Source organism: Notamacropus eugenii, chromosome 6, assembly GCF_028372415.1.
Source record: "Notamacropus eugenii isolate mMacEug1 chromosome 6, mMacEug1.pri_v2, whole genome shotgun sequence".
NCBI classification, from domain to species: domain Eukaryota; kingdom Metazoa; phylum Chordata; class Mammalia; order Diprotodontia; family Macropodidae; genus Notamacropus; species Notamacropus eugenii.
Window position 1 is genome coordinate 316,980,486 of NC_092877.1, and position 27,132 is coordinate 317,007,617.

At 42.4% G+C, this 27,132-nt stretch overlaps 1 protein-coding gene across 1 annotated transcript; it reads left to right on the top strand.

Moving 5' to 3' along the window:
• The first annotated feature begins 1,197 nt into the window (after positions 1–1,197).
• On the top strand, positions 1,198–26,308 carry VIL1 (villin 1). The gene is made up of 19 exons (XM_072617780.1): positions 1,198–1,277; positions 2,296–2,370; positions 3,107–3,303; positions 4,209–4,317; positions 4,830–4,940; positions 6,546–6,748; positions 8,513–8,591; positions 8,957–9,055; positions 10,142–10,295; positions 10,910–11,010; positions 11,183–11,320; positions 11,762–11,920; positions 14,109–14,288; positions 14,828–14,973; positions 18,432–18,576; positions 21,172–21,360; positions 22,273–22,341; positions 23,361–23,501; positions 26,067–26,308. Exons 1-19 carry the CDS (start codon positions 1,203–1,205, stop codon positions 26,178–26,180), a joined length of 2,484 nt encoding a protein of 827 aa, XP_072473881.1. The 5' UTR covers positions 1,198–1,202; the 3' UTR covers positions 26,181–26,308.
• The last annotated feature ends 824 nt before the right edge of the window (positions 26,309–27,132 follow it).

Genomic DNA, 27,132 nt, shown 5'->3' on the forward strand with positions numbered 1-27,132 from the left:
TGGCATCTACCAGGGAAGACTAGCAAGGCTATTGAAGGGAACTGAATAGGTGTATGGTGGTGGGTAGCATTAGACTGTAGACTCTAGAAATGATCCAGCACCTGTGACCCTTTCACTGTGCCATGATTTGTGTGATTTGCAACATGAAGAGTAAAGGCAAGAGCAGAGGTGCATTGTGGACAGAACACTGGATTTGAAGTTTCAGGTTCAATTCCAGTCTGCTTTATTTCCTATGTGACTTTGGGCAGGTCATTTCATTTCCTCTGGATCTCCTTTTCCTTAGCTTTAAAAAGAAGGGGATGGTTTTGCATGACTTCAGCTGTATGCTTGCCTTGTCAATGTGGCAGGAGTAGGGATGTGGAAAGGGGAGGCTGGAAAAAGGGAAAGAATTTGCAACTCAGAATGAAAAAAGAAAGGAAAGGGATGGACCTGTTGCTCTCTAAGTTCCCTTATACCTCTAATTTCTATGCCCTTATGAGGAAACTGAGTTCCAAAGAGTTAAAAGACTTATCCAAGGTCACACAGTGACAGAATCAGGCTTTTTCCTATGCCAGGCTACCTCCTTTATCCTCTCTCCCTCTTCAAATCCAAACTCAGAGGCTCACAATTTTTTCTTTACTTTTCTTTTTCATTATTAACAAATGTCAATGTACATGGTCATTTCTATATCCAAAGAACAGAAAAAGATGATATTATATGAACTGGGAACTTGTTTTTAAAAATAATATGACAAATTGAACAAAGTGATTCCAAAACATTGCATCTCCTTCTGAATTTCATTCTGTTCTCTTCTGTGAATTTTCTAAATGTTTCATTGACAATTTCTTCCTTCCTTCCTCTTCCTTCCTTCCTTCCTTCTTCCCTTTTTTTCTTCCTTCCTTCCCTCCCTCCCTCCCTCTCTTCTTCCTTCCTTCCTTTTGTCATGATCACTAACTCCTCCAATAACATCCCTCACCCTGTAAAGATCCTTCCTCGTGACAAACAAGCATGGTTAAACAAAACCAAACAAAACTGTCAGCTGGATCTGGACACATGTCTCATTCTGCCTTTCCAGTCAATCACTTCTCAGTCAAAAGGTGACATCCTTGAATTATTAGGGTAACTGAGACTTAAAGGCCCATGTATGAAGCTGCCTTACAGAAGGTTCATCAGTTACTAGCACCGTCTCCTTATTTTTCTCTCTCTTTGCTCCAGGTTCAGCCATGACAAAGCTCAGTACCCAAGTCAAAGGTTCTCTAAACATCACCACTCCTGGAATACAAATATGGAGGATAGAGGTAAGTGACCAGACTGGGAAGGAGTTGGGCAGTGGTCCCCTCCCTTCAGCATGACTGGTCAGGCTGGAAGGGAGCAACTTTTAGTTCTCCCCTAATGCCTTGTGCCTATAACCGACTCCTTCAAGCTTCTCCCTTCCACTCCCTCTTTTCCTCTTTTAATTCCATCTTTTAACTATTAGCACTCACTCCTTTTCCTTCTCATTCTCTTTCTTATTCTCTCACCTCCTCCTCACTTTCTTCCTTTTCATTTTCTTTCCTTCTCCCTAATTACTTACTTCTTTTCATCCTTCCTCCCTCTTCTCTTTCCTTTCTCTTTATCCCCTTCTTCATCTTATTTTTCTTCTTTCTCCATCTCCTCCTCTTTTTTTATCTTCATCCTTGACTCCTATTCCCCCTTCCCCTTCTCTGTCTTCTGTTCCTTCAGCTTTTCTCCCTCCTTCTCTTCTACTTTTCCAGAATCTTCCTAACGTTTCTTCTTCCACTTCTTATTCTTCTTTTTGAGGCAGCTGGTGGAATAATGAACAGAGAACTAGGCCTGAAGTGAGGAAGTCATGAGTTCAAATTAACCTGGACCTGACCCTGGACAAGTCACTTAACCTCTGTTTGCCTCAGTGTCCTCTGTAAAATGGGGATAATAATAAATAATAATAAAATATTATGAGGATCACATGAGATAATATTTGTAAAGCGCTCAGCATAGTCTCTGGCACTATATGAACACCTATTCCTTTCCTTTCCCCTCCCATTTTTGGATTTCTCTCCTTCTTCATTCTTCTCTATATTTACATGTCCTCTTTTGTCTTTTCCTCTTCATCCTTCTCTTCATCTTTCACCTCCCTCTTCTGTTCCTTCCCTTTCTCCTCTCAAGTCCACAGAGCATCAGTCCCGAGTTCAGGGCTGAGGAGTCTGGGATACCTGGTATTGCTTTCATCTCCCTCATTCCCACCACAGTTAACTTTGAGCTTGGCTCATGGGGAGGGAACCAGCCCTGCATACCTTTTTCCTTCTCCTGCCACAGGCCATGCAGATGGTACCGGTCCCCAGCAACTCCTTTGGAAGCTTCTTTGATGGAGATTGCTACATTGTCCTCGCTGTGAGTACACAGGGAGAAAGGGGCCAGATCTGAAGAATGAGCAAAAAAGGAAGGGGTCCACCTGAACCTCCCATGTCCCTTTCTGGGAGCATTTGGTCAAGGTCCTCCTGAACCAATTGTACTAAATTTGGAGTTCCAGGACCCTTAGTGAGAGAAGGAGGAAGTCAGCAAATATTTACTGAACATTTACTCTAAGTCTGGTCCTCTGATAGTTACTATAGGCAACATGATTGCTACTCTCATGGAGCTTATAATCTAAACTAAGATTTACACACAAAAAACAAACCAAGAACAACACAAGAAGACGGTAGGACACCCGGATTGGAGACTTAGTCCTGACACTAAATTGGGGTTGGTCTGGATGATTTCTAGGGTCCCTTCCAAATCCACAATCATAACTAGATTACTGACTCCTACAGTGTTATGGGTGTTCAGAGGAGAGAGAAAAATGGAAAACCATGAATTTTCAAGGGAAGAGAACACAGTAACCAGGGTAGGGGTGTGGAGATGGGAAGACTGAAGATATCTGTCATCCTTGAGCAGGCTACAGAGAGTCTGACAACATGAGATAGCGGGAAAAGCAGTGGGCTGGAGTTGGAAGACCTGGTTCAAGTTTTGTCCTTGTTACTCACTCTGTGACCTTGGTGAAGTCATTTCTATTCTCAGATTGGGTGATTTGACTATTGAACTCTAAAGTCCTTCCCTTCTTGACATTCTATGGTTTTCTTCTTTGCAGATCCATAAGACAGGAAACAATCTCTCTTATGACATTCACTACTGGTTGGGCCAGGATTCATCCCAAGATGAGCAGGGGGCAGCTGCCATCTATACCACCCAGATGGATGACTTCCTTAAGGGTCGGGCTGTCCAGCATAGAGAGGTCCAGGGCCATGAGAGTGATACCTTCAGGGCTTACTTCAAGCAAGGACTTGTGTATGGATGCCTTTCCCCCCATTTCCCAAATAACTCCTTCCAGTGCAGGGAAAGACTGCATCTCTGAGGAGACTGTCTTCATCTTTGCCTCTTCTGATACTGATGACCCCAATCTTCCTGTTGTTAAGTTTTCTGGTCATTTCCAAGGCCCAGTCATTCCTATTTCCCCCCTTCCTCTCTCACAAGCCCTGATTCCCTAGCTCCCCATCCAATGACTTCTTCCATATCCCTATCTTGCTGGAGCACTCTTATGGATCCCTGATCTAACCTCTAGCTCCCTCCTCTTCCTATCCTCCTACTCCCTAGAGGAAGTAAAGGCTGTATATTTAGAGGACTTGGAGTGGTGGTGGTAATCATTCATTTAATAAGCACTTACTAAGCACCTACTATGTGCTTATAAGATGTAAAGTTTAGACAAGACCTGGTCTTTTCCCTAAGAGAACTTGCAGTTCTGATGAGGGATTGCCCTGAGTTGGATAGTTTGGAGAACTGAGGCATACTGGAAGAGGTAAGGGAAGGGAAAGTTTCATTCCTTTATCCTTGACCTCACTCTTCCCATCCTGGCCACTCTTTCCTATGGTGAGTTTTTGTCACAATTGCACATTGTGGTGCAATAAGAAATCCACCAGGCTGAGAGTCAGTACCTGCATTCTAGTCCTGGCTAGCTGTGTGACCATGGGCAAGTCACTTAACCTTCCTGCCTCAATTTATCCATTTGTAAAATGAGATTAGATGATCTCTAATTTCTCTTCTAGTTCAAACTCTGTGATCTCATGAACTTCTATATTGCCCCAAACTAACATTGATAGTTAAGCTAACTCCTTATATCAGTTTGAGACTGCAGATAGTTAGATAATCCTATTATGTGTGCAGTTCCCACTGATCTGGCTCTGATTCCTCTCCAGGATACGGAAAGGAGGAGTGGCCTCTGGCATGAAGAAGGTGGAAACCAACTCATATGATATTCAATGTCTGCTACATGTCAAGGGAAAGAGAAATGTGGTGGCTGGAGAGGTCAGTGGAAGGCCAAAGTGATGGGGTTTGGTTTGCGGTCTCCTCTTGATAAGATCTTCTAGACTTCTCTGATGTATTACTAATCACAGAAGGCTTCCTTACAGATGCGTCCATGGGAAGTCCTTGAGATGGGAAGATCAAAGAGTATAAGAAACTAGGTACAGAGTCTTTAACTCTGAGGAAAGAAAGAGTTGGCCCAAGGAGCCACAGTTATCCAGATATGACATAGTAGTCTTTCCCATCTATCTCCCCCAAGAAGGCTTAAATATCACTAGAGGAAGGGCTATGGGCCATGATGTCCAATCAACACTTGTCCCTTCGTAGGCCTTAATTTCCCCCTTTTGTATCAGGGAGAGATAATCCATGGACCAGGAAATGGAAGCTTGGAATTCCAGATGATGACTGGGATTTTTCCATAGCTGGGGACTCTGGGGACAAAGGTCTGAGAGAAGACAGGAAACATGCAGATGAAGACAAATTTGGACTACTTTCTTCCCTCACCAACTTCATAGGTGGAGATGTCATGGAAAAGTTTCAACCGAGGAGATGTTTTCCTTCTGGACCTGGGCAAGCTCATCATACAGTGGAATGGCCCAGAAAGCAATCGAATGGAGAGGCTCAAGGTAAAGTCCCCCAGGAGGCAGGGTGGTGCAGTAGAAAGAGCCCTGGCTTCAAATTCTGTCTCCTAAAATACTGACTTCTGTGGCTTTGGACAAATCACTTCCTTTCACTGGACTTCAGTTTCCTCATCTGAGAAATGATAGATTTCGACTAGATCTCTAAGGTCCCAGTTCTATAAAATATCCTATGAAAACTCTGCCACCAGATGCTCACTCTTATTCCACATGACCCCAATTTTATCACTCAACCTATTGGTCACTTCTTTGACAGACCTATAAGAATCCTCATTTACCTTACCTTCTCCTCTGGCCCTGGGGTTCTCACTCCAATACTGGGCCTGTGCATTCCTGATCTAACTCCTGGCTTCTTTATTGCCTCTTCCCCCTGCCCTACTCTCTCAGCCCCCAAGAGGGAATGAGGGATATGTGTGTGTGTGTGTGTGTGTGTGTGTGTGTGTGTGTGTGTGTGTGTGTAAGGATTATCATTTGTTTAACAAGCATTTATGAAGTAGTTGATGTGCTAAAGAAGTGTAATCTTCAGGTGAGACATATTCCTTCTCTTAGAGCTGAAAATTCATCTCTCCTAACAGGTGCTACTTCCTAATTGGCTAATAAAACTGATTTTGGTAGAGAATGATTTACTATACTCTAACTCAGCAGCTTCACCCTCTAGATTCCAAGACTTCTCCCTCCCACATTCCATAATCCTTTCTTAACTTATGAAGCTATCAGTCCCTTCTGCTCAGGGTTCAATAATTTCCACAAACAAAGTCTGCCACTTGATCAGTTTCTGGTACAGTTGGAGCATCTCTCCTATATTAAATTCAGGTCTTATGTCTCTAAAGGGATGAAAGAATATTATTTTCCCACTGTACTACAATGTCTGTAGAGTGTAACCTCTCAAAGACACAATGTTGCTTTTTAACTGTGGTCTTCAAAGTTAATCCAAAGGAATGAGCATCAGGAATACATGACCAAGTTGTAGGGGGAGTGGGGCGGTGGAGGTTAGATGAAAGAGAGATCCTGGGGGAAACATTTGGAGGCAGAAACCTCTTTCACATACCATCTGGATTCCTGGTCACCTTGTTGGTATCTGGATAAATCAAGCCAGATTTGTGGTCCCTTCTTTAGGGAGCTGGGGGCAAGTCACACACACTGTATATTTCTCCAGTGCCAACATTTATATTCAGGAGCAATTAGGTTAAGGTTATAGGGAACATCAAGAGCATCCTAGAACTCTGGCTTTGGAGCCAAAGGACCTGAACTGGAAATCCAGCTCTTTTTGTGTGTGTGACATTGGACACATCATCTCCCCTCTCTAGATCTCAGTTTCCTCATCTGTACAATGAATCATTTCTAAGGTCTCTTTTAGCCATGCATGATCCTATGACAGGGCCACAGGTAGTCTAACAAGGTCTGCTAGACCTACTTCCTTAGTGAATTTAGATCTCAGGTCATCCTTAGCATTACCCAGGATGGGAAGCTGATGCCCTCCTTTGCCCAAAATTTGCGTCCTGGGAAGCTCCTTCTATCATTTCGCTGAAGCAAGGGATTGGGGGCATTTCCAGGAATTTTCCAGGCACCCTTCCCCTTTCCATTACTTTGCAGGGTATGAACCTGGCAAAGGAGATCCGGGACCAGGAACGGGGTGGCCGGGCATATGTAGGAGTGGTGGAGGGTGATCGGGAAGCTGAATCACCTGAACTAATGGAAGTGATGAAGTATGTGCTTGGCCAGAGAAAGGAACTGAATGCAGCCATCCCTGACACTGTGGTAGAACCAGCTCTCAAGGCTGCCCTGAAACTTTACCAGTAAGTGTCTCTCTGTGTGTGTAAGGTAAGAGAGAAGAGAAGGGCCAAAGGGAAGACTCTTTGGGTGTGCTAAAGCAGAGCTCAGGAGGACGGGATGCCCATCAAAGTCTTGCTTCACCAAGGGTTTCCTTTCTTCCCAAATTTTACTGGCTAGTATGCAGGAATACTGGGCTGAGGCCTCCTCTGTATTTCCTTATGGCTATCACTCCGGTCTTTGGGGTCACACTTCCTGCTTTCTACCTACCCAAGTAGTGCAATAGATGGAGTGCTGGCCTGAAGTTAGAAAGACTCGAGTTCAAATCCAGTCTCAGACACTCACTAGCTATGTGACCCTGGACAAGGCACTTAACCTCTGTTGGCCTCAGTTTCCTCAACTGTAAAATGACAATAATAGCACCTATGTCCCAGGGTTGCTTCAAGGATCAAACGAGATAGTATTTATAAAGCCCTTGGCACAGTACCTGACACACAGTAGGTGCTTGTTTCCTTCTTTCCTTCCTTTACTATGACAATACCAGAGTCAGGTTTTTCAAATGACCTTCATCAGTTCTTAAGGGCAAATGAGATAAAATAAAATTAATCTAGAAGAACACAGAGTCATCCAGTTACAGAACACAGGAGTCTTCTTCTGGAAAGAACACTGATTTTCAAGTTAAAAGATCTGGCTAAAAGTTGTGCTCTCACTAACTCCTTACAGGTATGACCTTGGGCAGGTCACTTTATCTCTGTGGTCCTGTTTCCTTATATGTAAAATGGGGTGGCCAGAGTGGAGGTTCTTCAAGGTCCTGTCTAGCTTGAGATGCCATGATGCTTTTAATCTAGCCAGACATGCCAGCATTGGATTTACGTGCTAGTTTTTACCCTGTTCCCATCCCATTAAGCATCTGAGTCTGACCTCTCCAAGGGACTAGCTACCAGGGAAGGGAAAAAGAGAGAGGACACAGCCACCATCCAGTCATGGTTTCCTCATTTAGTTGTTTTTATAATTTAGTTTTTTTTAAATAAGGGTTTTTTGAGTGCTTCTATCTTCATATCACGTATATTTTTCAATGTAGCTGATCCCCCAGTCCTTTACTTACGACAGAGAACAAAAACACAGGTTACAGTCCTAATGAGTACATCAAAAAAGCCTGACATCGAATGCAGCGTTCCATACCCATCCATGGTTGCTGGAAGGGAGGGGCCCTTGGTGTTTCTTCTTTGAGGCTAAACTTGGTCATTATAATTTCCCATTTGTTTCCATTCTTTTATGGCTCTTTCCATTTACATTGCTGTCATCATCATGTTTATTGTTTTCTTGATACTGCTGTCTCAGTTTATGTGTTTTCCCGCATACTCTGTAGTTTTCATATTCATTGTTTCTTATTACACAGTAACATTCCAATATATGCGTGTACCATGATTTGGTTAGCCATTCCCCAGTTCATATCCCACCTGTGTGACCTTGAATGAATCATTTCAATCACCTTGGCTCAATCACCTTGAACAAACTCTTTCAAAGAGATTTCCTTTTGAAGGTGTATCCTGTATTCAGAGGCATCCTATGTTCTAACCTATAGGGTATTCATCTGAAGAGTCTTCAAGTTTTTAATATTGTTCTGACCCCCAGTGTCAAGGAAGAGGCTTCATTAGAGGGGGCACACAAGCAGCTGTAAAGATAGAGATCCTAGAGAGAGAAGCTACAGGCAGTTGGAATTCTAGGACCCAGAAGGTGACCAGCCCGCAAATAACTTCAACTCCTTTTTCCTCCCTCATCCTCTGCAGTGTGTCTGACTCAGAGGGCAAACTGGTGGTGAAAGAAGTGGCCGCTCATCCTCTCACCCAGGACCTACTGAAACATGAGGTAAGAAGGGCCCAGGGAGAGGACTCTTTGGCTCTGCCAGGACCCAGATCTTCTCCATCCCATTGAACTCCAGGTGTCTCTTTCCTTTCTCCTTTCCCTTTCTGAGGGTGGATCCCAAGCCCTATCTTTACCCCATAGGGAAGGGAAGCTCCCACACTTAGATTTCTTATATCCTCTGGTTGAGAGTTGGGGAAGATGCCCTGGAGGGAGGAAGACCAGCTCTAGAGGCTGAGCTCCTTGAGCATCTTTCACTGTATCCCTGAGGTCTCTTGCCCACTAGAATAGGGACCATGAGAATTTCACTCTGACCCTTTTCTACTCTTTTCTCTTCTTCCCATCCTCCTCTTTTTTCTTTCCTCCCCCAGGACTGCTATATTCTAGATCAGGGAGGTCTGAAGATCTTTGTGTGGAAGGGGAAGAGAGCAAATTCTGAGGAGAAAAAAGGGGCCATGAATCAAGCTCTGGTAAGGAGTTGGGGCAAGAGATTTGGGAGCAAAGTGAAATGGATTGGAGGAGAAGCAATAGAACAGAGGAAGAGGAGAACAGACAGGAGAAAAGCAGAGAGAGAAGCAGGGAAGCAAAGAAAAGAGAAGGAAGAGACAGAGAGGGAAAGAGAAAAAATGGAGACAACTGAATGCATGGGGAGGCTAGGATCCATTACACCTTACAGGTTTCTAGGAAATATTCTGGAACAATCAAAGGGTAGCCTGCAACCCAAGGATTCCAAAGATCAGTCATTTCTGGCACCATCTTGGAATTTAGGGGCCTCCCAGAGGCTCTCAACATGGAAGAAATTTTAGAAATGCAACCCATACTTGCATAGGAATCTTTTCTGTAATATTTTCCAAAGTGGCTCTGCAGTCTCTTGAATGCTACAGCAATGAAAGAAATCATGGGACAACCTGATTCCAACCTATATTTCCAGGCTTATTACTTCCCTTCACACACTCCAAGGATCAACCAAAATGATCTTGCTGTTGGTCACACATTCCATCAATCATCTCCTTTATTTACTACATGCCTGAAATACCCTCCCTACAGATCATCTCATCTTAGAATACTTAGCTTTCTTCAAAGCTTGGCTCAAGTGCTATTTCTCGCAAGACACTTTTTAAAAATCTCCCTCTCCCCCAACTACTTGAGCTCTCCTGCCAAATTACTTTTAGTTGTTGGGGTTTCATTTTGTTTTGTTTTTTGTCATATACATGTATATTTACTTTTTGTTTTCAGCGATAGATTATAAACCCTATTGAGGGCAAGAACTATTCCATTTTTCTCTTTATATGCCAGCATCTAGCACAAACACTGCCTTAATTAACATTTGATTGACTGATTGAATGACTGATTAATTAAAACAAAGACCACCAGAACCATAGAGGAGGGAGGGAGAGAGAAGGAAATTGATCTATGATCTCAACTAAGCTCAGGAAAGAGAAGATTGAGGTTAGGATCAGAGTTAAGTTTGGGGTTAGGGTCAAGGTTGGGTTGGGGGCAAAACCTAGTCTTGGGCATGGATGCCTTCTCCTCTCCATCACCACATCTCTTTGTAGAACTTCATCAAGGCCAAAAAGTACCCAGATAGCACCCAGGTGGAGATACAGAATGATGGTGCAGAATCAGCTGTCTTCCAACAGCTTTTCCAGAAGTGGACAGTACCCAACCGAACTTCCGGCATTGGCAAAACCCACACTGTGGGCTCTGTGGGTGAGGAGCCATTAACAACCTAGGAAAGGTGCTCTGACTATCAGAGCTGGGTTAGGAGAGCTACCCTGGGCCCTGCCCACCCAACCTTCTTTCCCACATTCCTCTATCTTCATAGAATTACAGAGCCACAGAACATTAAAGCTAGAAGGGATCATTTGGTCCAACTCTTTCATTTTGCCATGAGGAAACTGAATCCAAAGCCTTCATTTTACAGATGAGGAAACTAAGTCCCAAAGGAAGTTGTGTTGTGTCCAAGGTCATACACACACACAACTAGAAAACATCAAGGATAGGATTTGAATTCGTCTTCTGATACCTGCGCCAGTCCTCCTTCTAGGGTACCAGACTGACATTTCCACCAAGGGAAAAGAAGTATAAGATATGAGGCTTGGCCCTAGAAGTCCTTGTAAGGGTCCAGGAATCAAGACTACCTCACACAGAAGACAAAAAAAAATAACCCAACAAAACAGTGCTTCATTAAATTTAATGTGTGGTATGGACTCTAGGAGTGAGAGGACCTCCAAGGAGAGGGAAGTAGCTGAGGAATCAGGAAGACTTCACGGAGAGGGCCGACCACTCCTCTGAGCTTCTCTCTCTCCTCCTTTTCACCCTAGCCAAAGTGGAACAAGTGAAGTTTGATGCAGAATCTTTGCATGTCAAGCCTCAAGTGGCTGCCCAGCAGAAGATGGTAGATGATGGAAGTGGGGAAGTCCAGGTATAGTAGAGGGGCATGCTGGCCGTGGGCTACAGAAAGGAGAAAGAATGTCCTCCATTTGGGTGGCAGAAGGCAGGGTCTGTGACCTCCTGGGTAGCATCCATCTAGCTTCTCTGGAAGCATCACCCTTGAGCACTCCCTTTCCTCCTACTCTTCCAACACCTCCATACAGGTATGGAGGATTGAGAACCTGGAGCTGGTGCCAGTGGAACCCCGGTGGCTGGGACACTTCTTTGGTGGGGATTGTTACCTCCTGCTCTACACCTACCTAGTCAATGAGAAAAAGAACTACCTACTCTACATATGGCAGGTCAGAGTCCACTTGAACCCCAGAGCAAAGCCCTGGCTCCCTTCTTTTTCAGGTTCTACCCTTTTCTCCTATTTTATCTACTTTGCCCCAAATCATTTTATACTTCACATATAGTCTGCACTTAGTATATGTTTGTCGATTAATTCTTCTCCTCTGGTTCTCCCTGTACCTGCCACTCCCTCTCCTACCCCTGACACCACAATCTTCTCAGTCTTGACAAAGCCCTCTTCTTCCCTCTCTTTCCTTTCCCTCCTTTCTTCTCAGATATGGGGGACTCTAGATCAGACTGAAATGAGGAGAAGGAGCAATATTTTTGATATGGAAAGCTGAGATAAAGCTTGGATTCCATTGGGTTTACCCTCTGGGAAGGACTTAAGGGTAGGTGGGGAGGACTATCTAGCCACTTTTCTCCCCATCCATCACCACCCATAAATTCTACAGGGAAGCTCTGCTAGTCAGGATGAGATTGCAGCCTCAGCATATCAAGCCGTCATCTTGGACCAGAAGTACAATGATGAGGCTGTCCAGATTCGGGTGCCCATGGGCAAGGAACCCCCACATCTCATGGCAATCTTCAAAGGACGCATGGTGGTCTACCAGGTAAAAGAGAATGCTCTCAGTACTCCCATCAGAGAAAAGCTACCCAATAGGGCAAGAAATTCCTGGATGAGGAGGGGAGTTAGGTCATTAATTTTGTCATCCCCAGCATCTAACACACACTAGGGTTTTAACAAATATTTGTTGAGTTGCACTGAGGTAAATGATGGTGGTGAGGGAGGGGAGCAGTTTGTGGGAAAAGGTGGTGTCATACTGAATTAGTCAATCTCACATCACTTCTCGGTTGGTAACTTTTTGGTGTTCCACCTTTGACTGGCTCCTTGATTTTCTGTAAGTGGATAAGAAATAGAAAAATGATACTGAAATCTACAGAATTACTTCTGCCTTGATTTCCCTCTTAAGTCCCATATTGGACATGGAAATCATTTGTGCAGATATGCCTAAAATATACATCCATCTATAGTGTCCTCATGAATTTAAACTTAACAGAAAATTATTTCATTCATTCAATGGATATTATTAATTGTTTTCTCCTCACACATCAAAAGGACATTTGCTAAACCCCTACTATAAGCAAGTCACTGTGCTAGATTTGGGGGATGCAAAGATGAAAAAAAAACAAAGTTCTCTTGCTCAAGGGCCTTAAAATCAATAAGGAAGGTACAATACACATATGAAAAGCAAAATACTATGTTCCAAGCACTGGATTAATTGCTGTGAGGAGAAATGTTGTTCCAACTGTCAAGATATATTAAAATATAATTGGGGAGATCCATTCATTCAATACACATCTGTTGAGTACCTACTATATGCAAGGCATTGTGCTAGGCTCCCTATGAGATACCAAGGCAAGGAAGACACAGTCCCTGTTCTCAAGGAGTTTATAGTCTAATACAATTTAAAGATGAGACATACACACACACAAAGTTAATTAACAAAAGTTATTTCATAATCATAATGCCAAAGGAGGGATGCAGATTAAGAAGGAAGGTTTCAGAGGAGGGAGTGATTTTGTGAACTGGAATAGTCAGAGAAGGCTCCAAGGAAGAGGAGGTCCTGAAGCTGGGGACTGAAGGAGGAGAATTTGTAACAGTCGAGAGATATAGAAAGGGCATGAAGGAGGCCTAGCATGAATCCAGGGACAGAGACAGGAATGAGCAACGATCATGGCAGACTCAGGAAACAGTGAGCAGAGGCTTTGTTTGCAGAGTAAATGGGAGTTAAGTTTGGAAATGGGAGGTAAGGTAAGAACAAATCATGGAAGAGCAGCTGGTCATGGAAAACAACCAAGGAGAGTCATAAATCCATAAGACTTTGGCATGCTTAAGACTAGGGACAGTTTTTTGTCTTTCTTTTGTCCCCAGGGCTTAGCACAATGCCAAGCACATAGTAGGTACTTTATAACTGCTTGCTGACTGACAGTGATGTAAGCAGTACCTTAAGGTTACTAGAAGAGGGAGAAACTACTTGCAGGTTAAAGGGGACAGGCTTAGAAGACTGTTGCAGTGGTCTTGGCCTGAAGTGATGAGGGCCTGAATTCAGGACAGTGACAGTGGGAAGAAAAAGGAGGGGTGTTTTGAGGGAGGAATCAACAGAACTTGGTGAGTTCTTGGTGAGTTAGGGGTGAGAGGTTAAGTCAAGGGAAGAATAAGAAATGAAATTAAAACGTCTGGGATCTGGAGCTTGGATGACTAAAAAGGGGAGGAGACTAGTTGTTAGAAATGAACATTTGTTTTTTGGGGAAACTCAAATAGAGATTTAGTTGCCCTTTGATAAATTTGGGGAGATATGAAGATACAGAAAAAACATGCTCCATGCATGGTCCTTATGTAAATAATTTAATTAAGAAGAGTACGGAGGCTTGACTTGTATTTGAATGCAACAGAGCATGCAAATACTTTCACTGACATGGTTTTAAGGGCCAATCATTTATCCTTCCTTGAGGACAGTACTCCTTGAGTGGAGGGCATGGGGCAGCTCCATAATTGTATAGGCTCCTCACTAGAGTTCTAGGTATGGGAGCCTGGGTGAATAGTTCAGGTAGCCCTTCCAATACCTGGTGAAGGCCAAGATCACAGCACCTTTGACTCCCAACTTGTATGATATCTCTGGAGTAGGAAGGCCAGAACCTCTACCTCATAAGGGAGTAGAGAGAGACTATTGGACTTCCTCCCACATTGGAGACCTATGGTTGACATTTCTCCTCATCTCCTCCTCTCTTGACTCACAGGGGGGTACCTCCCGGTCAGGAGACACTGAGCCAGTACCTTCTACCAGGCTGTTCCAAGTTAGAGGAACAAATGATAAGAACACTAAAGCCTTTGAAATGCCTGCCCGGGCTAGTTCCCTCAACTCCAATGATGTTTTCCTCCTCAAGACACAATCTTGTTGCTACCTGTGGTATGGGAAGGTGAGTGTCCATTCCCCTAGAAGTGGCCACTGTGGGCAGGCAAAGAGGGAGAGATATCTCTTTTTTCTGCTATCTCTTAGCTTCTGTTCTTCTCACCCCTAAGGGTGACTATCTCTTAGCTTTGTGACTGTCAGTCTTTGTCTTTTTAGCTCTGCATTTTTGACAAGTCTGTTTCTCCTCTCTGCTTTTCTGTGGGACTCTCTGATCTTTGCCTTTCTCTAGGTTTCCTTCCCAATGGGTGTAGAGCTTTGGTTAGACTCATTTCGCACTTCACCAGCTCTCAGGAAGGTAGCATCCCCTTATGAGATGCTCTTGAGGAGCCTGAAGGAGGTCCTCAGACCGGCGAGATGACAAATTCTAAGTCCCACTTCCTTCTCACTGACCCTCTCTGTGCCTAGGGATAGGGAGCTCTCCAATCTGGGATCTTGTTCAAGAGAACAACAGAGTCAATTCTAAGCCGGGACATCTTGGACCAATACTATGGGGGAAAGTATTATGGGGAACTGGAAAGTCTACCCTCAAAATTCCTCTCCATGTAGGGCTGTAGCGGAGATGAACGGGAGATGGCGAAGACTGTGTCAGACATCATCTCTCGAACGGAAAAGCAGGTGGTGGTGGAGGGACAAGAACCAGCAAACTTTTGGAGTGCCCTGGGAGGAAAGGCGCCCTATTCTAACAGCAAGAGGTAACTTGCTCCTCATAAATCCTTTCTTATCAGTCAGAGAAACCCCTTCTGGTAAGAGTTAGCTCTAACAGGAAGGACCCTGTCAATGATCCAAGTCTTACAGGATCCAGAGGTCAAAAGACCTTAGAAATCATCAAGGCCCTCATACCTCATTTCTTACAGGGCAGAATGAAACTCTAGAATTGAAGGACCCAAGTCCAAATCCTTGCTCTAACACTGCCAGTGTAGCCTTGGGCAAGTCATTTCCCTTCTTTGGGCCTTTCCCTATCAGTGAAATGACAGGGTTGGACTAGATGACATCTGATATAACCTGCCATTTTAAACCTAAGAAGCTCACAGAGGTTAAATTTCTTGTCCAAAGCCACAGAGCCAGTGTCAGAGGCAGGATTTGAATCTAGGGCTTTTCCCACCACCTCAGGCTGCTGTTTTTTTGACTGAGTTGGAGCTGTCATCCTCTTTCCAGCTCTTTTTATTTATGCCACACCCCTGAGATGTATGGGGTGTTCAGAGAGGACTAGTACCTCTGGTGTGAGGGCTTGCAGAGAGCTTTTCTGGGCTGCTCATTCACCTTTGGTGTCTACCTGTCCTCCAACTCCCACCTGTGGCTCTAAGAAGCTGTGGCATGCATAACAGCCACCCACCAGTAAGCTATCTCCACAGATGGGCTAAACCAGGTTGAGGGTAACCTACTCGACTTAGAGCTCTTTGCTGAGTTAGGGAGTGGTCTACATCAAACATGTGAAGACTTCCCCAGTGGAATGAGCAGATGAGAACAACTTGCTCCAACAGGCATGAAGCCAGCAGCAGCAGATGCTCTAGAGCACTTAGAGCTTGGTCAGACATAGCCCATCGTGACTTTTGTCTTGCCACTAGACTTTGACAATTTTGTGCAATTCTGCTTCACTTAAATCCAATCAGCTCTCAGTCAAGGCATCACCCCATGATGTGATTGGTCCTCTTCAAAAAGAAGGACAAACAACAGAAACTGCCCCCACAATATCCTTTCTAGTGAGAATGCTAGAGCAGGGTGGGGATGAGGTTTCATTTATAGACTGACTGTTTGCTCAGAAGACTCCTCCCTTCCCCAAACACGTAACATCCCGAGAGCTAGGAGATGCCAGAATTGGACTTGCAGTCTTTGTCCAGTTTCCTCCAGGCATGAGCTGGCCTAACAGTGTACCTCATACCTCTTGGGTGGGGCAGAGGGAGGTGTCTCAATCTCCCAGAGTTCAAGTCCATTAGATTAGATAAGCTTAAGTAAACTTAACAGAAAGGGCAGGGCACTGGCCATAAGGTTCAGCACTTTGGTGAAATGCTTACATCAGCACCTGAATAGTATTCTCTGAGGATAAGAAAAGATGCCCAACCCTTGCTCCCCCACTCAGGTCTTGGGAAGTTAAAGGGATTATGGTTAGCCTGGAGAAGAAATGACTTGAGTAGGCTTGTGAAATGGTAGAATTTCTGGGTTTTACTGGATTTGAATCCCTGAAGGATTACTTTAGTAGTAGAGGGGTAGTCATCAACAGGGGTGCATAGAGTGTTCAGGGAGGACTAGTAGCTCTGGTATGAGGGCTTGCTGAGCCCTTTTCAGGGCTGCCCATCCACCTTTGGTGTTCATCTGCCGTCCAACTCTCATCTGTGGCTCCAAGAAGCTGTAGTATGGACAGGAACCACACCCTGGCAAACCATCTTTGCAGATTGGCTAAGCCAGGCTGCCAAGGTAACTGATGAGCCTCAAACCCATTGATGAGTTAGGGGAGTGTCTACCCCGAGCATGTGAAGACTTTCCTCAACAGAATGGGCAAATGAGATCAATTTGTTTCAATGGCCATGAAGGCTGCTGAAGCAGGTACTGTAAAATACTTAGAACAAGGTCATCCACTGCATCCTGGGCCATCTGATTTTTGTCTTGCCACTGGACTTTAATGACTCTGGAGGAGAGAGTGAGGCTGATGACCTTGTGAAACTTTGCTTCACTTACATCCTAAAATTAACTCTTGAGTCAAGGCATCACCTCATGACATCATTGGTCCTCTTCAAAAATGACAAACATAGGAGGGAAGCAGAAAACTGGGAAAAAACTTTTACAACTAGTGTCTGTGATAAAGGCCTCATTTCTAAAATATATAGAGAACTATGTCAAATTTACAAGAATACAAGTCATTCCCCAATTGATAAATGGTCAAAGGATATGAACAGGCAGTTTTCAGAGGAAGAAATTAAAACTATCTTTAGTCATATGAAAAAAAGCTCTAAATTACTACTGATTAGGGAGATGCAAATCAAAACAACTCTGAGGTACCACATCACACCTATCAGATTGGCTAACACGACAAAACAGGAAAATGATAAATGTTGGAGAAGATGTGAGAGTCGGAACCTTAATTCATTGTTGGTGGAGATGTGAGTTCCAACCATTCTAGAGAACAGTTTGGAACTATGCCCAAAGGGCTATTAAAAATGTGCATACCCTTTAACCCAGCAATACAGCTTTTAGGGCTGTATTCCAAAGAGATCATAAAAATGGGAAAAGAACACATACAAAAATATTTATAGCAACTCTTTTTGTGGTGGCCAAGAACTGGAAATTGAGGGGATGTCCATCAATTGGGGAATAGTTGAACAAGTTGTGGTATATGAATGTGACGGAATACTATTGAATAAGAAATGATGAACAGGGAGACTTCAGAAAAACCTGGGAAGATTTATATGAACTGATGCTGAGTGAAGTGAGCAGAACCAGGAGAACATTGTATATACTAAGAGTAACAGTGTTCAAGGACTGTTTTTGATAGACTTAGACCTTCACAGCAATGCAAGGACCTAAAACATTTCCAAAGGACTCATGATGCAAAATGCCATTCACATCTAGAGAAAGAACTATGGAGTTGGAACGCAGAATGAAGCAGACTGTTTTCTCTTTTGTTATGTTTTGGTTTTGGTTTTCTTATGGTTTCTCCCATTCATTTTAATTCTTCTATGCAACATGATTAATATGAAAATGTGTTTGATAAGAATATATTGTAGAACCCATATTAGATTGCATGACATCTAGGGGAGGAAGGGGGAGAAAATTCAAAACTTATGGAAGTGACTGTTGAAAACTGAAAACAAATAATTTTTAAAAACCTACAAAAATGACAAACAACAACAACGACCAACAATTCTCCAGTTTTAGTAGGCAAAGGGCAAGAATGAATGAGCTACAATTACAGCCATAGGGATAGAGGTTAGATTTCAGGAAGAATTTCCCAATTGTGAGAAGTCAATACTAGACTGAGAGGTGTGAGGGTTACAGCAAGGTAGGAAGTGAGGAATCCTTTCTCTTGAAGGTTTCTTATAACAAGGGAGAAATTGATTCTTTCCACATCTCCCAAGACTTTGGGAGCCAGAGAGGGTATACTAGGGGATTCCTTTCTAATTTTGTAAAACTAATTTCATTACCTCATCCTCTACAGACTACAAGAGGAAACTCTTTCCATTGTGCCTCGTCTCTTTGAGTGCTCTAATCAGACAGGCCGTTTCCAGGCCACAGAAATTCCTGACTTTAATCAGGATGATCTGGAAGAAGATGATGTGTTTCTGCTGGATGTCTGGGACCAGGTAGGACCCTCTTCTCATCCAAGTCTGAGCACTACATCCTTGACCCACACGCTCCAATCTTAAAAACTGGGCTCGTCCCCTAGGACCTGAAATTCAAATCTCACCTTTGTTACTTACTCCCTCCCTGCGCAATCTCAGGTCATTTCTTTCTCAGCCTTAGTTTCTCCATCTGCCAAGTGAGGGAGTTGGGTTAGTAAGTGATTATGAGATCTGTGAGATTCCTTCTAGTTCCAAATTTCACGACTGCAACTCTGCAGGAATTATTTTTTTGCTTTTCTAAAAATTTTTAGAAATTAATTTATTTTAAACTTTTAAATACACAATAAGAAACAAAAAGAAATATATTATAAACCTGAATACAAAATAAGAAAATAAAAAAGCATTGCCATGTGCACAGCAGAACTTAAGAGAGAATTCAGAATATACAGCAATAAATTTCCATTTCAAGAAAGCCTATATAATAAACAGTACATGTTGTATTCAGAGCTGTCCAGCTTTGCTTTGCTTCCTTGTTAAGTTTTCTTGCGTTCTCTGCTATGCCCTTCTTTGTTCTTTTTCCCCACTTCCTCCCTCCACCCCAAAAAGGTACAATTAAGAGTATATATGTAAACACATGCACATACATACATATACACATATAAACACATACATATGCACATGTACATTTACATACATGTACATATACTTTGAAATCTATAACCATACTCATCTATAGACATACATATGCCACTTATTTGTCCTCCATTCCTCTGAGGGTGGATAACTTGTTTCTTCACAAGTCTGAGTCTCTCCATATTTTTCCAACTTCACCAAATCATCATTTTCCACATCATATTCTCATACTGTCTAGTAATTTTAAATAGTCTAAAACAATATTAATATGGCTGGCATATGGTATATTTCCCTATTTTTTCTCTTGATTAAATCTATTTTAGCTTTAACTTGCAGGAATTTTTTTTGTGGGCAAAATGAGTTGCAAGAAATGTCCTCAAATTGGGGTAGGGCAATCAGGAAAAGGGGAGAAACCCCATCTAGCAGCTTCCTATTTTAACGAATTATTCTTGTTAATTGCTTTCTGAACTCTACTGATTCTATGCTCCTGAATAATTGCAAGTATACTCAATGCTGTCTAAACCTTGGTACTCTCTTCTCTCTCTCCCCATCCCATTTATACTCTTTTATACTCCTAATGTCTCACAGAACTCTGTTCCTTAAGAGTAATGTTTTATTGTTGTAGTGGAAAAACATCTGATTTGGAGTCAGGAGAGTCCTGGCCTCTACTCCTAAATCCTGTTCCTGAGATCATGCATAAGTCATCCAACCTCTATAAAATGGGGAATAACTACCTTCTCTTATCTCACAGCCTTGTTGTGAGGATCAAAGAGATAAGTGTATGCACAGTATTTTACAAGGTACATAAATGCCAGCAATTGTAACTATTAGTCAGCAACTTTGGCAGCAGTTGCCTCATGAATGGGATAGCCTAGTAAGTAGTTTTCAGTTATTTTTACATCAGTGTAAGTTTCCAAAATCAAAAGAACCACAGATTTGCAAGACATCCAAAAGGTCATCTAGTCCAGCCTCATCATTTTACAGGTCAAGAAGCTGAATCTCTGAGAGGAAAAGAGCAAAGAGCCTGAGGATGCCTCAGGGAGAAAGGAGGAGGGTGTCACAGAGGGAAAAAAAGAGCAGCAGGGGCATGGAAGACAAAGTAGGATGGCTCATCAGCGAATATTCATTACCTGTGGCTGACCATCCCAACAGACAACAGAGAATAAATCCAATATTTATTAAATTTTAAAAATTTAAAATTGTTTTCATCATTAAAAAAAATCTTCGAGTTTTATTAATACCTCTAATTTTTATATCATATTAATTCCTTTTTATAAAATTATTTTACATTACATTCATTTCTGAGCGGGCCCCTCTCCTACCTGATGAGTCTTCCTTGTAATAACTGTAAAAAAAATAGTTCAGAAAAACCAACACAGCAACTGTTTTGGTATAGTATATGCAGTGCTCTCCACCCCTCTGATGCAATTTTTTCATCTCTTCTCCCAGCCTGGGAATTGCACAGATACAGCTTCACTTTTTGCTTTCAGGTAATACTATAGTTATCATTCTGCATAGTGCTTACCTGATTCTGCTTCCTCCTCACCACATCATTTCCTTGGTTTTCACATTTCTCATAATTCTTCACATTCATTGTTTCTCTCAGTGCTGCAATAGTCCAGCATGTTTGTGTACTCCAATTCCAGTACTAGTTGTAGTTTTAAAGATCACAGAATTCTTTCCTTGCTCTTTTCCTTCATCTTGGAGAAGTGTGCTTTTGGAGGTGGGGGATGAGATCAAGAGCTACTGACTTTTAAAAAAAATTATTCATTCTGGTGGAAGTTGTTTTATTTTTCAATTGCTATCCTAAGAGGCTCTGGCTGTGCCCAGGGCCTCTGCATGGGAGGGGACTTCAGCCCTAGCTCTGTGGGGAGTGAAAGGGTGGGAGAGGTTGCAAAATCGGGAGATAGGAGAGGAACACCCTGGAGTGGAATCAAGTTGTATCTAAGGGCAAATTTAATAAAGATCTGGCATTTCGGACAGGTTTTTTTCTGGATTGGGATGTATGCCAATGAGAAAGAGAAGAAAGAAGCAGCAGTCATGGTGCAGGAGTACCTGAAGACACACCCCAGTGGGCGTGATCTTGAGACACCCATTGTGGTGGTGAAACAGGGACATGAGCCCCCCACTTTCACAGGATGGTTCATGGCCTGGGATCCTTTCAAGTGGAATGTGAGTGTCTTACCCAGTACTTTGCTTATACAAGTTCAGAACACTTCTTATGATTCTTTACTCCCAGAAAATCTCTCCAGGACAGGGATCTTATGATGGAATTCTAAGTACAATGCTTAATGCTCCTTCATCCATAGACAGACATACTATCCATGATTTTTATTCACTGTGGTTTTATCCATTCCAAGAATGTTGGACTTGGAATCAACCCTTGGAATCTGAACTTGGCTTCTGGCAATTGTTAGCTACGTAACCAAGGGCAAATCCCTGCATCTGTTTCCTCACCTGTAAAGTGATACTAAACCTTAAAGCACTATGGAAATGAGTCATCCTTATTGTTGATTGGTTGATTCTGTCTACAAATCTGAACACTAGCACATCTAAAGTGTAATCGCCAATAATTTCCCAGTTGCTTCCTCTCAAAATCTGCACGAGTTATTGGCTCCAGCCCCATTCCTTTTTGCTCCCTTTGCCCAGCTCTGCTAGGGCCACAGATATAAGCTATACAAAGTGCGGGGTGGTGGTGGTGGTGGGATTTCTGACACCATTCCCCACCACACCCTACCTATATAATTTTACTCCTTAAGAATGAGTAAGAAAAAAATGTTAAGGTCATTCTCCACATTCTAATGAGTAACTCTTCCAAAACTCACTCATGTCACACACCCTTCTCTGCTCTGGATACATGGAAGGTTTTGGAGAACTGATTCAGATGACTTGGGAGAGCATGTCTCTTCTACACCATCTCACCCTCTCCTACCCCAACTTCATTTCCTGGATTTGGGAAACCTTGTTTTTCTTCTATCCCCTGATTAGAGCACAAACCAACCCTCTGTTAATCAAGGAAAATGATCCTCCTTCCTCACCCTTGTCTGACTGTATTTTCCTACTCTGTTGCTTCATCATACCCAGAGCACCAAATCTTACGAAGATATGAAGGCAGAACTGGGAAACAACAGCAGCTTGAGTCAGATCACAGCTGTGAGTATGGAATTCACTCAACATTTTAAAGTACATATTATGAAAAAGGCACACACATGCACATATACACACACAGGAGTGAGGAAGGGAGGAAAAAGAAAAAGGCACTAGGCACAAAGACAATAAATATTAAGTAATTTAAACAGGGGACACACTAGTGACTGATTGTAGGAACCAGTCTACCATGGGCAAGGTTCTTATCAGCCCAAAATAAATGGTGCTGAGTGGATCTCCAGGAAAGCAGATGTCACAGTGTCCTTTATCTTGCTACTGATGGGAGATCCAGTCATTTCCCCTAAGGAAATGTTTACTGGTAACTAATCTCAGGGAATCCCCTTTGCCTTATGTCCCCATGTTCTTTTCTCAGCAGTGATAGAGAAGTATTCAGCCCATTCAACTTTAACAAGCACTTATTTAGGTTCTAGTTTTTCATTTCTAAATAAAATGCCAACTCCTTTCAATGACCAATTAATAAATGTTTACTCTGTAGATATGTATTGGCTTGATGCCTGAGGAAATGCAATAAAACTTGGTCCTGGTCTGGTCCCTTTGCTCAAGGAGCTCACAGCCTTAATAAGGGAGATGACAACTGATAAATGACAGAAATATGTCCAGAGCAATATAGCAATTGCATGAGTGCAAGTAATAAAACTAAGAAATATGGTACAAATTATAATTACCCAGGGCTCAGCACTGTCCAGGAACACCCAGGAAAAGCTACACATGTATGAGAAGGTCAAAGGTGTAGAGAAATACAAATCTGACAGGTCACAGACATTTAGAATTGTTTGGAGCCCATCTCTGACCTTTGTGTGTGCCATAGGAGAGCAGGTTGCTAAATAAAACAGGCATACCTATTGCAATTATTGCAAGACATAGGGTCTGAACCAATATATTATTGCTTAAGTGAACTAGATGCGGGAAAGAAATCAGGGAGGTAACCTTTAAGATGATGTTAGATTAAGATTCAACCATGACCAAGCTTGGGTAGACAGCTATTTCCTTTTCTTCTTCCATAGGAGATAACCAATCCTAAACCAGTAGTGTTCACAGTTAACACTAACTTTGCTTCTGGATCTTTGCCTACTTTCCCACTGGAGATGCTTGTGAACAAACCTGCAGAAGAACTACCTGAGGGTGTGGATCCTAGTAGGAAAGAGGTGAGTAGGGTTGAGAGGAGGCATTCAAAAAAATGTGAAATTACAGTTTCTAGTATTTATACTTTATGGGGTTTCCAACTCTAAAGCTTGTTGCAAGGAGTATTTTTGGATGGTGGGTGTTGTATAGTGTTTTGGAAAAACCACTAGAATTGGAGTCAGAACACATGGGTTCAAACCCCTTCATTTACCACCTGTGTGACCTTGGGTCTCTTTAGAAAGCAGGATTGAGTCAGGGAGACCCAAGTTCAGTCCTCCCTCAGATACGTACTAGCCATGTGACTTTAGGTAAACCATGATGATAACAGAATCTATCTCATGGGGTCCTTTCAAGGATCAAATGAGACAACACATGTAAAGTGCTTTGCAAACCTTGAAGTTCTATATAAATTATATATTTTATTATTACTCAGATACTCTCTAAAGTCACTTCTAGCTCTAAATCCTGTAACAAGTGGAGACTAGCTACCCATCTATTGATATAGATTTTTGTTGGCAAGCATCTCATATATTACTATTAGAGCATGCGTATTTTTTTTTGGAAGCATTTTCACATAGACATGAATTTGATCCTCACTCACAACCTTGTGAAGAATTCATTTTATAGATGTAGAAAACTGAGGTCCAGAGGTGGTGACGACTTGACTTTATGGAAGAGGAGGACCACAGATCATTAACTGGAAGCAGAAACAGATTATTCATTTTAAAGGGGGAAAATACTGATTAGAACTAGGAGAAAAAGAAAACAGTATAGGTAATGTATTTGGTCTCTTTTGGAGCTTATTGTCAGTAGTATAGTCTTAATATTCAGTGAGACAAGTTTGCACATTCTTGCTGCAGAACTGAAAAGGAGAGGTTTTTAAAAAAATTTTATTTCTTTGGGGCCACTCAAATCCACAAGAATGATTCAATCCCAGTTTCAGAAAAGTGCTGAGACATGAAGACACATGAGGGCATGACTTGTGTTCACAGTTTTACCAGTATATGAATAAAGGTTAGAATAGGGAGTTATAGATAAATTAATTGTCAGAATGGCCCAGAGTTCAAGATCAGTCTTATTGTAACTCCTATTTGATTGAGGGCTCAGAGTACAGCAAGCATTTTGAAATCAACACTCCAAGTTTGGGTTCTAGAGATGAACCACAGAAAGTAGAGATGTCCATGAAATTTTAAGTCAGGAGTTTGCAGCAACAGGGAAACCCAGAGTAGACAAGTTACTGTGTCTAGACAAGACAGAACTTTTACTCTTTGCAATACCCTGCAACATCATCTCAATTTAGGGGTGTGTGGAATTTTTCCTGCATGTGCTGCCCAGATTATGTGGTAGTGGTTCCCCAGGACAACAATGACAGGTCACAATAACCCAGCCATATCCAAGAATTTTAAAATAAGCACTGCATCTTTCTTCCATCACCTTCTTGGGGCTGCTTTTGAGAGCAAGACCAGAGACCTTTAATACAAGCAACTTTGATAAAGTTTATTATTGGAAGAAATGTGGTGTAGCAAAAAACAGCATTAGATTTAAAGACAGAAGACCTAGTTTGGAAGCCCAGGTGTATTTACTAGCTGGGTGGGGTATCCCAAGCAAGTCACTTCAAGTCTTTGAGTATGTTTCTTCACCAAAAATGAAGTTGAACAAGATAATCATGAATCAAGATAATCAGTTTTCCTCAAATTCTGAACTCACCGTTCAAGTATCAAGTTGATCTATTTTCAGGTATTTCCAAAATTTGTCTTTGGCTGGGACTTTCCAAGCAAGGTAGCTCAAACATTACAGTAAAGCAGATTCCAGTGTGCCTATTACCTCTATTATCTCCAGCTCTGACTGGGAAATGTGTGTGCTTACTGGCACTCTCCTAATTGCAAAGTCAAATTTGAGTGAAACAGTAATTGAAATCTCCTGACCAGCACACTCCCACTGTTACCCACAGTCCTGCCCCCAAACGCCCCCAGTTGCTAAAACCTGTGCTCAGAAAAGGATTTGACACCTCATAGTCGTTTTCTCTGAAGATTCCAGCAACAAAACCTTGTTTGTGAAACAAGGTCCCAAAGTAGGTTGATCCAACCAAGCTCTTCACTAGCTGGGCTTAGCCTTTTAACTGAGCCCATCAGAAAAGAATTATAGAATGTTAAAGAGAGAAGAGACCACAGATACTTTTGGCTAGACCACCCCCCTCCCAGGGGTCTTTGGATAAATTTCATGGGGGTTATTTTCACTAACTTCTAGCTAAAATGAAGCCCCATGTAGTTTATTCCAACTCCCTCATTTTACAGATGAAGAAACTGAGGTTGCACAAAGGTACTAATTAGAAACAAGATTTAAACCCAAGTCTTCTGAACTCCAATTCCAGGGCTATTTAGACATCGGAGGCAGGCACATTCCCCATTTTTGTGGTTTATTGCACTGTCAAGATCTTGCTTCCCATTTGACTCCTACTCTATGATTCATTACATTAAAACATGTTCCTGGGACAAATATTGGCCATTCAGCAGGAACTTTGCCCTTCTGCCTCCCTTGCTGACTGTGACCTGATTCCCTGCCTCACCCCAGCTCCTCTTTACCCTCAGGTACACTTGTCTGGGGAAGACTTTACTCGGGTCTTCGGAATGTCTCCAAATGCCTTTTCTGCTCTGCCGCAGTGGAAACAACAAAATCTGAAGAAGGAGAAAGGGTTGTTTTGAAGAGAGGGCTACCTACGACACCCACAAGGCAACAACTCCATTTCTCTCTCCGGGCAGCTTCGCCAGTTTCATTTTGTTTACTGCTACTGCTATGCCAAATAAAGTGAAATTACTTTTAGAATAATGAAGGATGGAGTAATGCCCCCTCTCTTCAGTTACATGCTTACCACTTCCTCTGAGAAGGAAACTGGGTCCCATTTCCTAGCTCCCCAGAGGGAAGATTTGGCAGTGGTTAGGTTGGCCACCATTGTTTTTAACTATCCTGCCACAGGAAATAAAAGTGGCCACTCCAGACAACATTACTGAATTCTAAGGAGCGGCCCCCTTAGGGTCTCAAAATTATGGTTTATCTGATCTCGATAGGAGGTAGGTTGAATAATTTCCAGATTTATAATTTTCACTTTAATTTTGTTTCCTTGGAGCCTGCGCCTAATACATTCTTGGTGTACTGTCTCCACTCTAGCCAAGTCTAAATGAGTACTTCAGACTAAAACGAATCTAGCCCCATTGGTCCACAAGCAAAGAAGTAAAGCTGGTGTGACAACGCCTACATTTGTTCTGGACTTTGCGGCAGGGACCACAACATCTTTCCTCCATATTCAGGTTACTGTCTGGAATCCAGTCATAAAAATACATACATCAATCACTTGCTCTCCAATAGTATTTCAACTGAGTGAAACAAAGGAAGAGAGTGACCTTATAGTAAAAAAGAGGCTCAAACAGAGTTCAGTCATATAATGTAAGGTTTCTAACACTCAGGCACTTACAAACTAAAAACGTAAGGTCTCTTGAAAGCAGGAACTATTTTTCCTCCCTCTTTACACCTAGTGCCCAGTGCAGCAACTGTCAAGGCCCATAACATTTATATTTAACTGAAACTCAGTAGTGCCCAAAGTAACACAGTTATGTGCCTCTTCTTTTCTTCTAAGACACACAATACAAGTGACCTCTT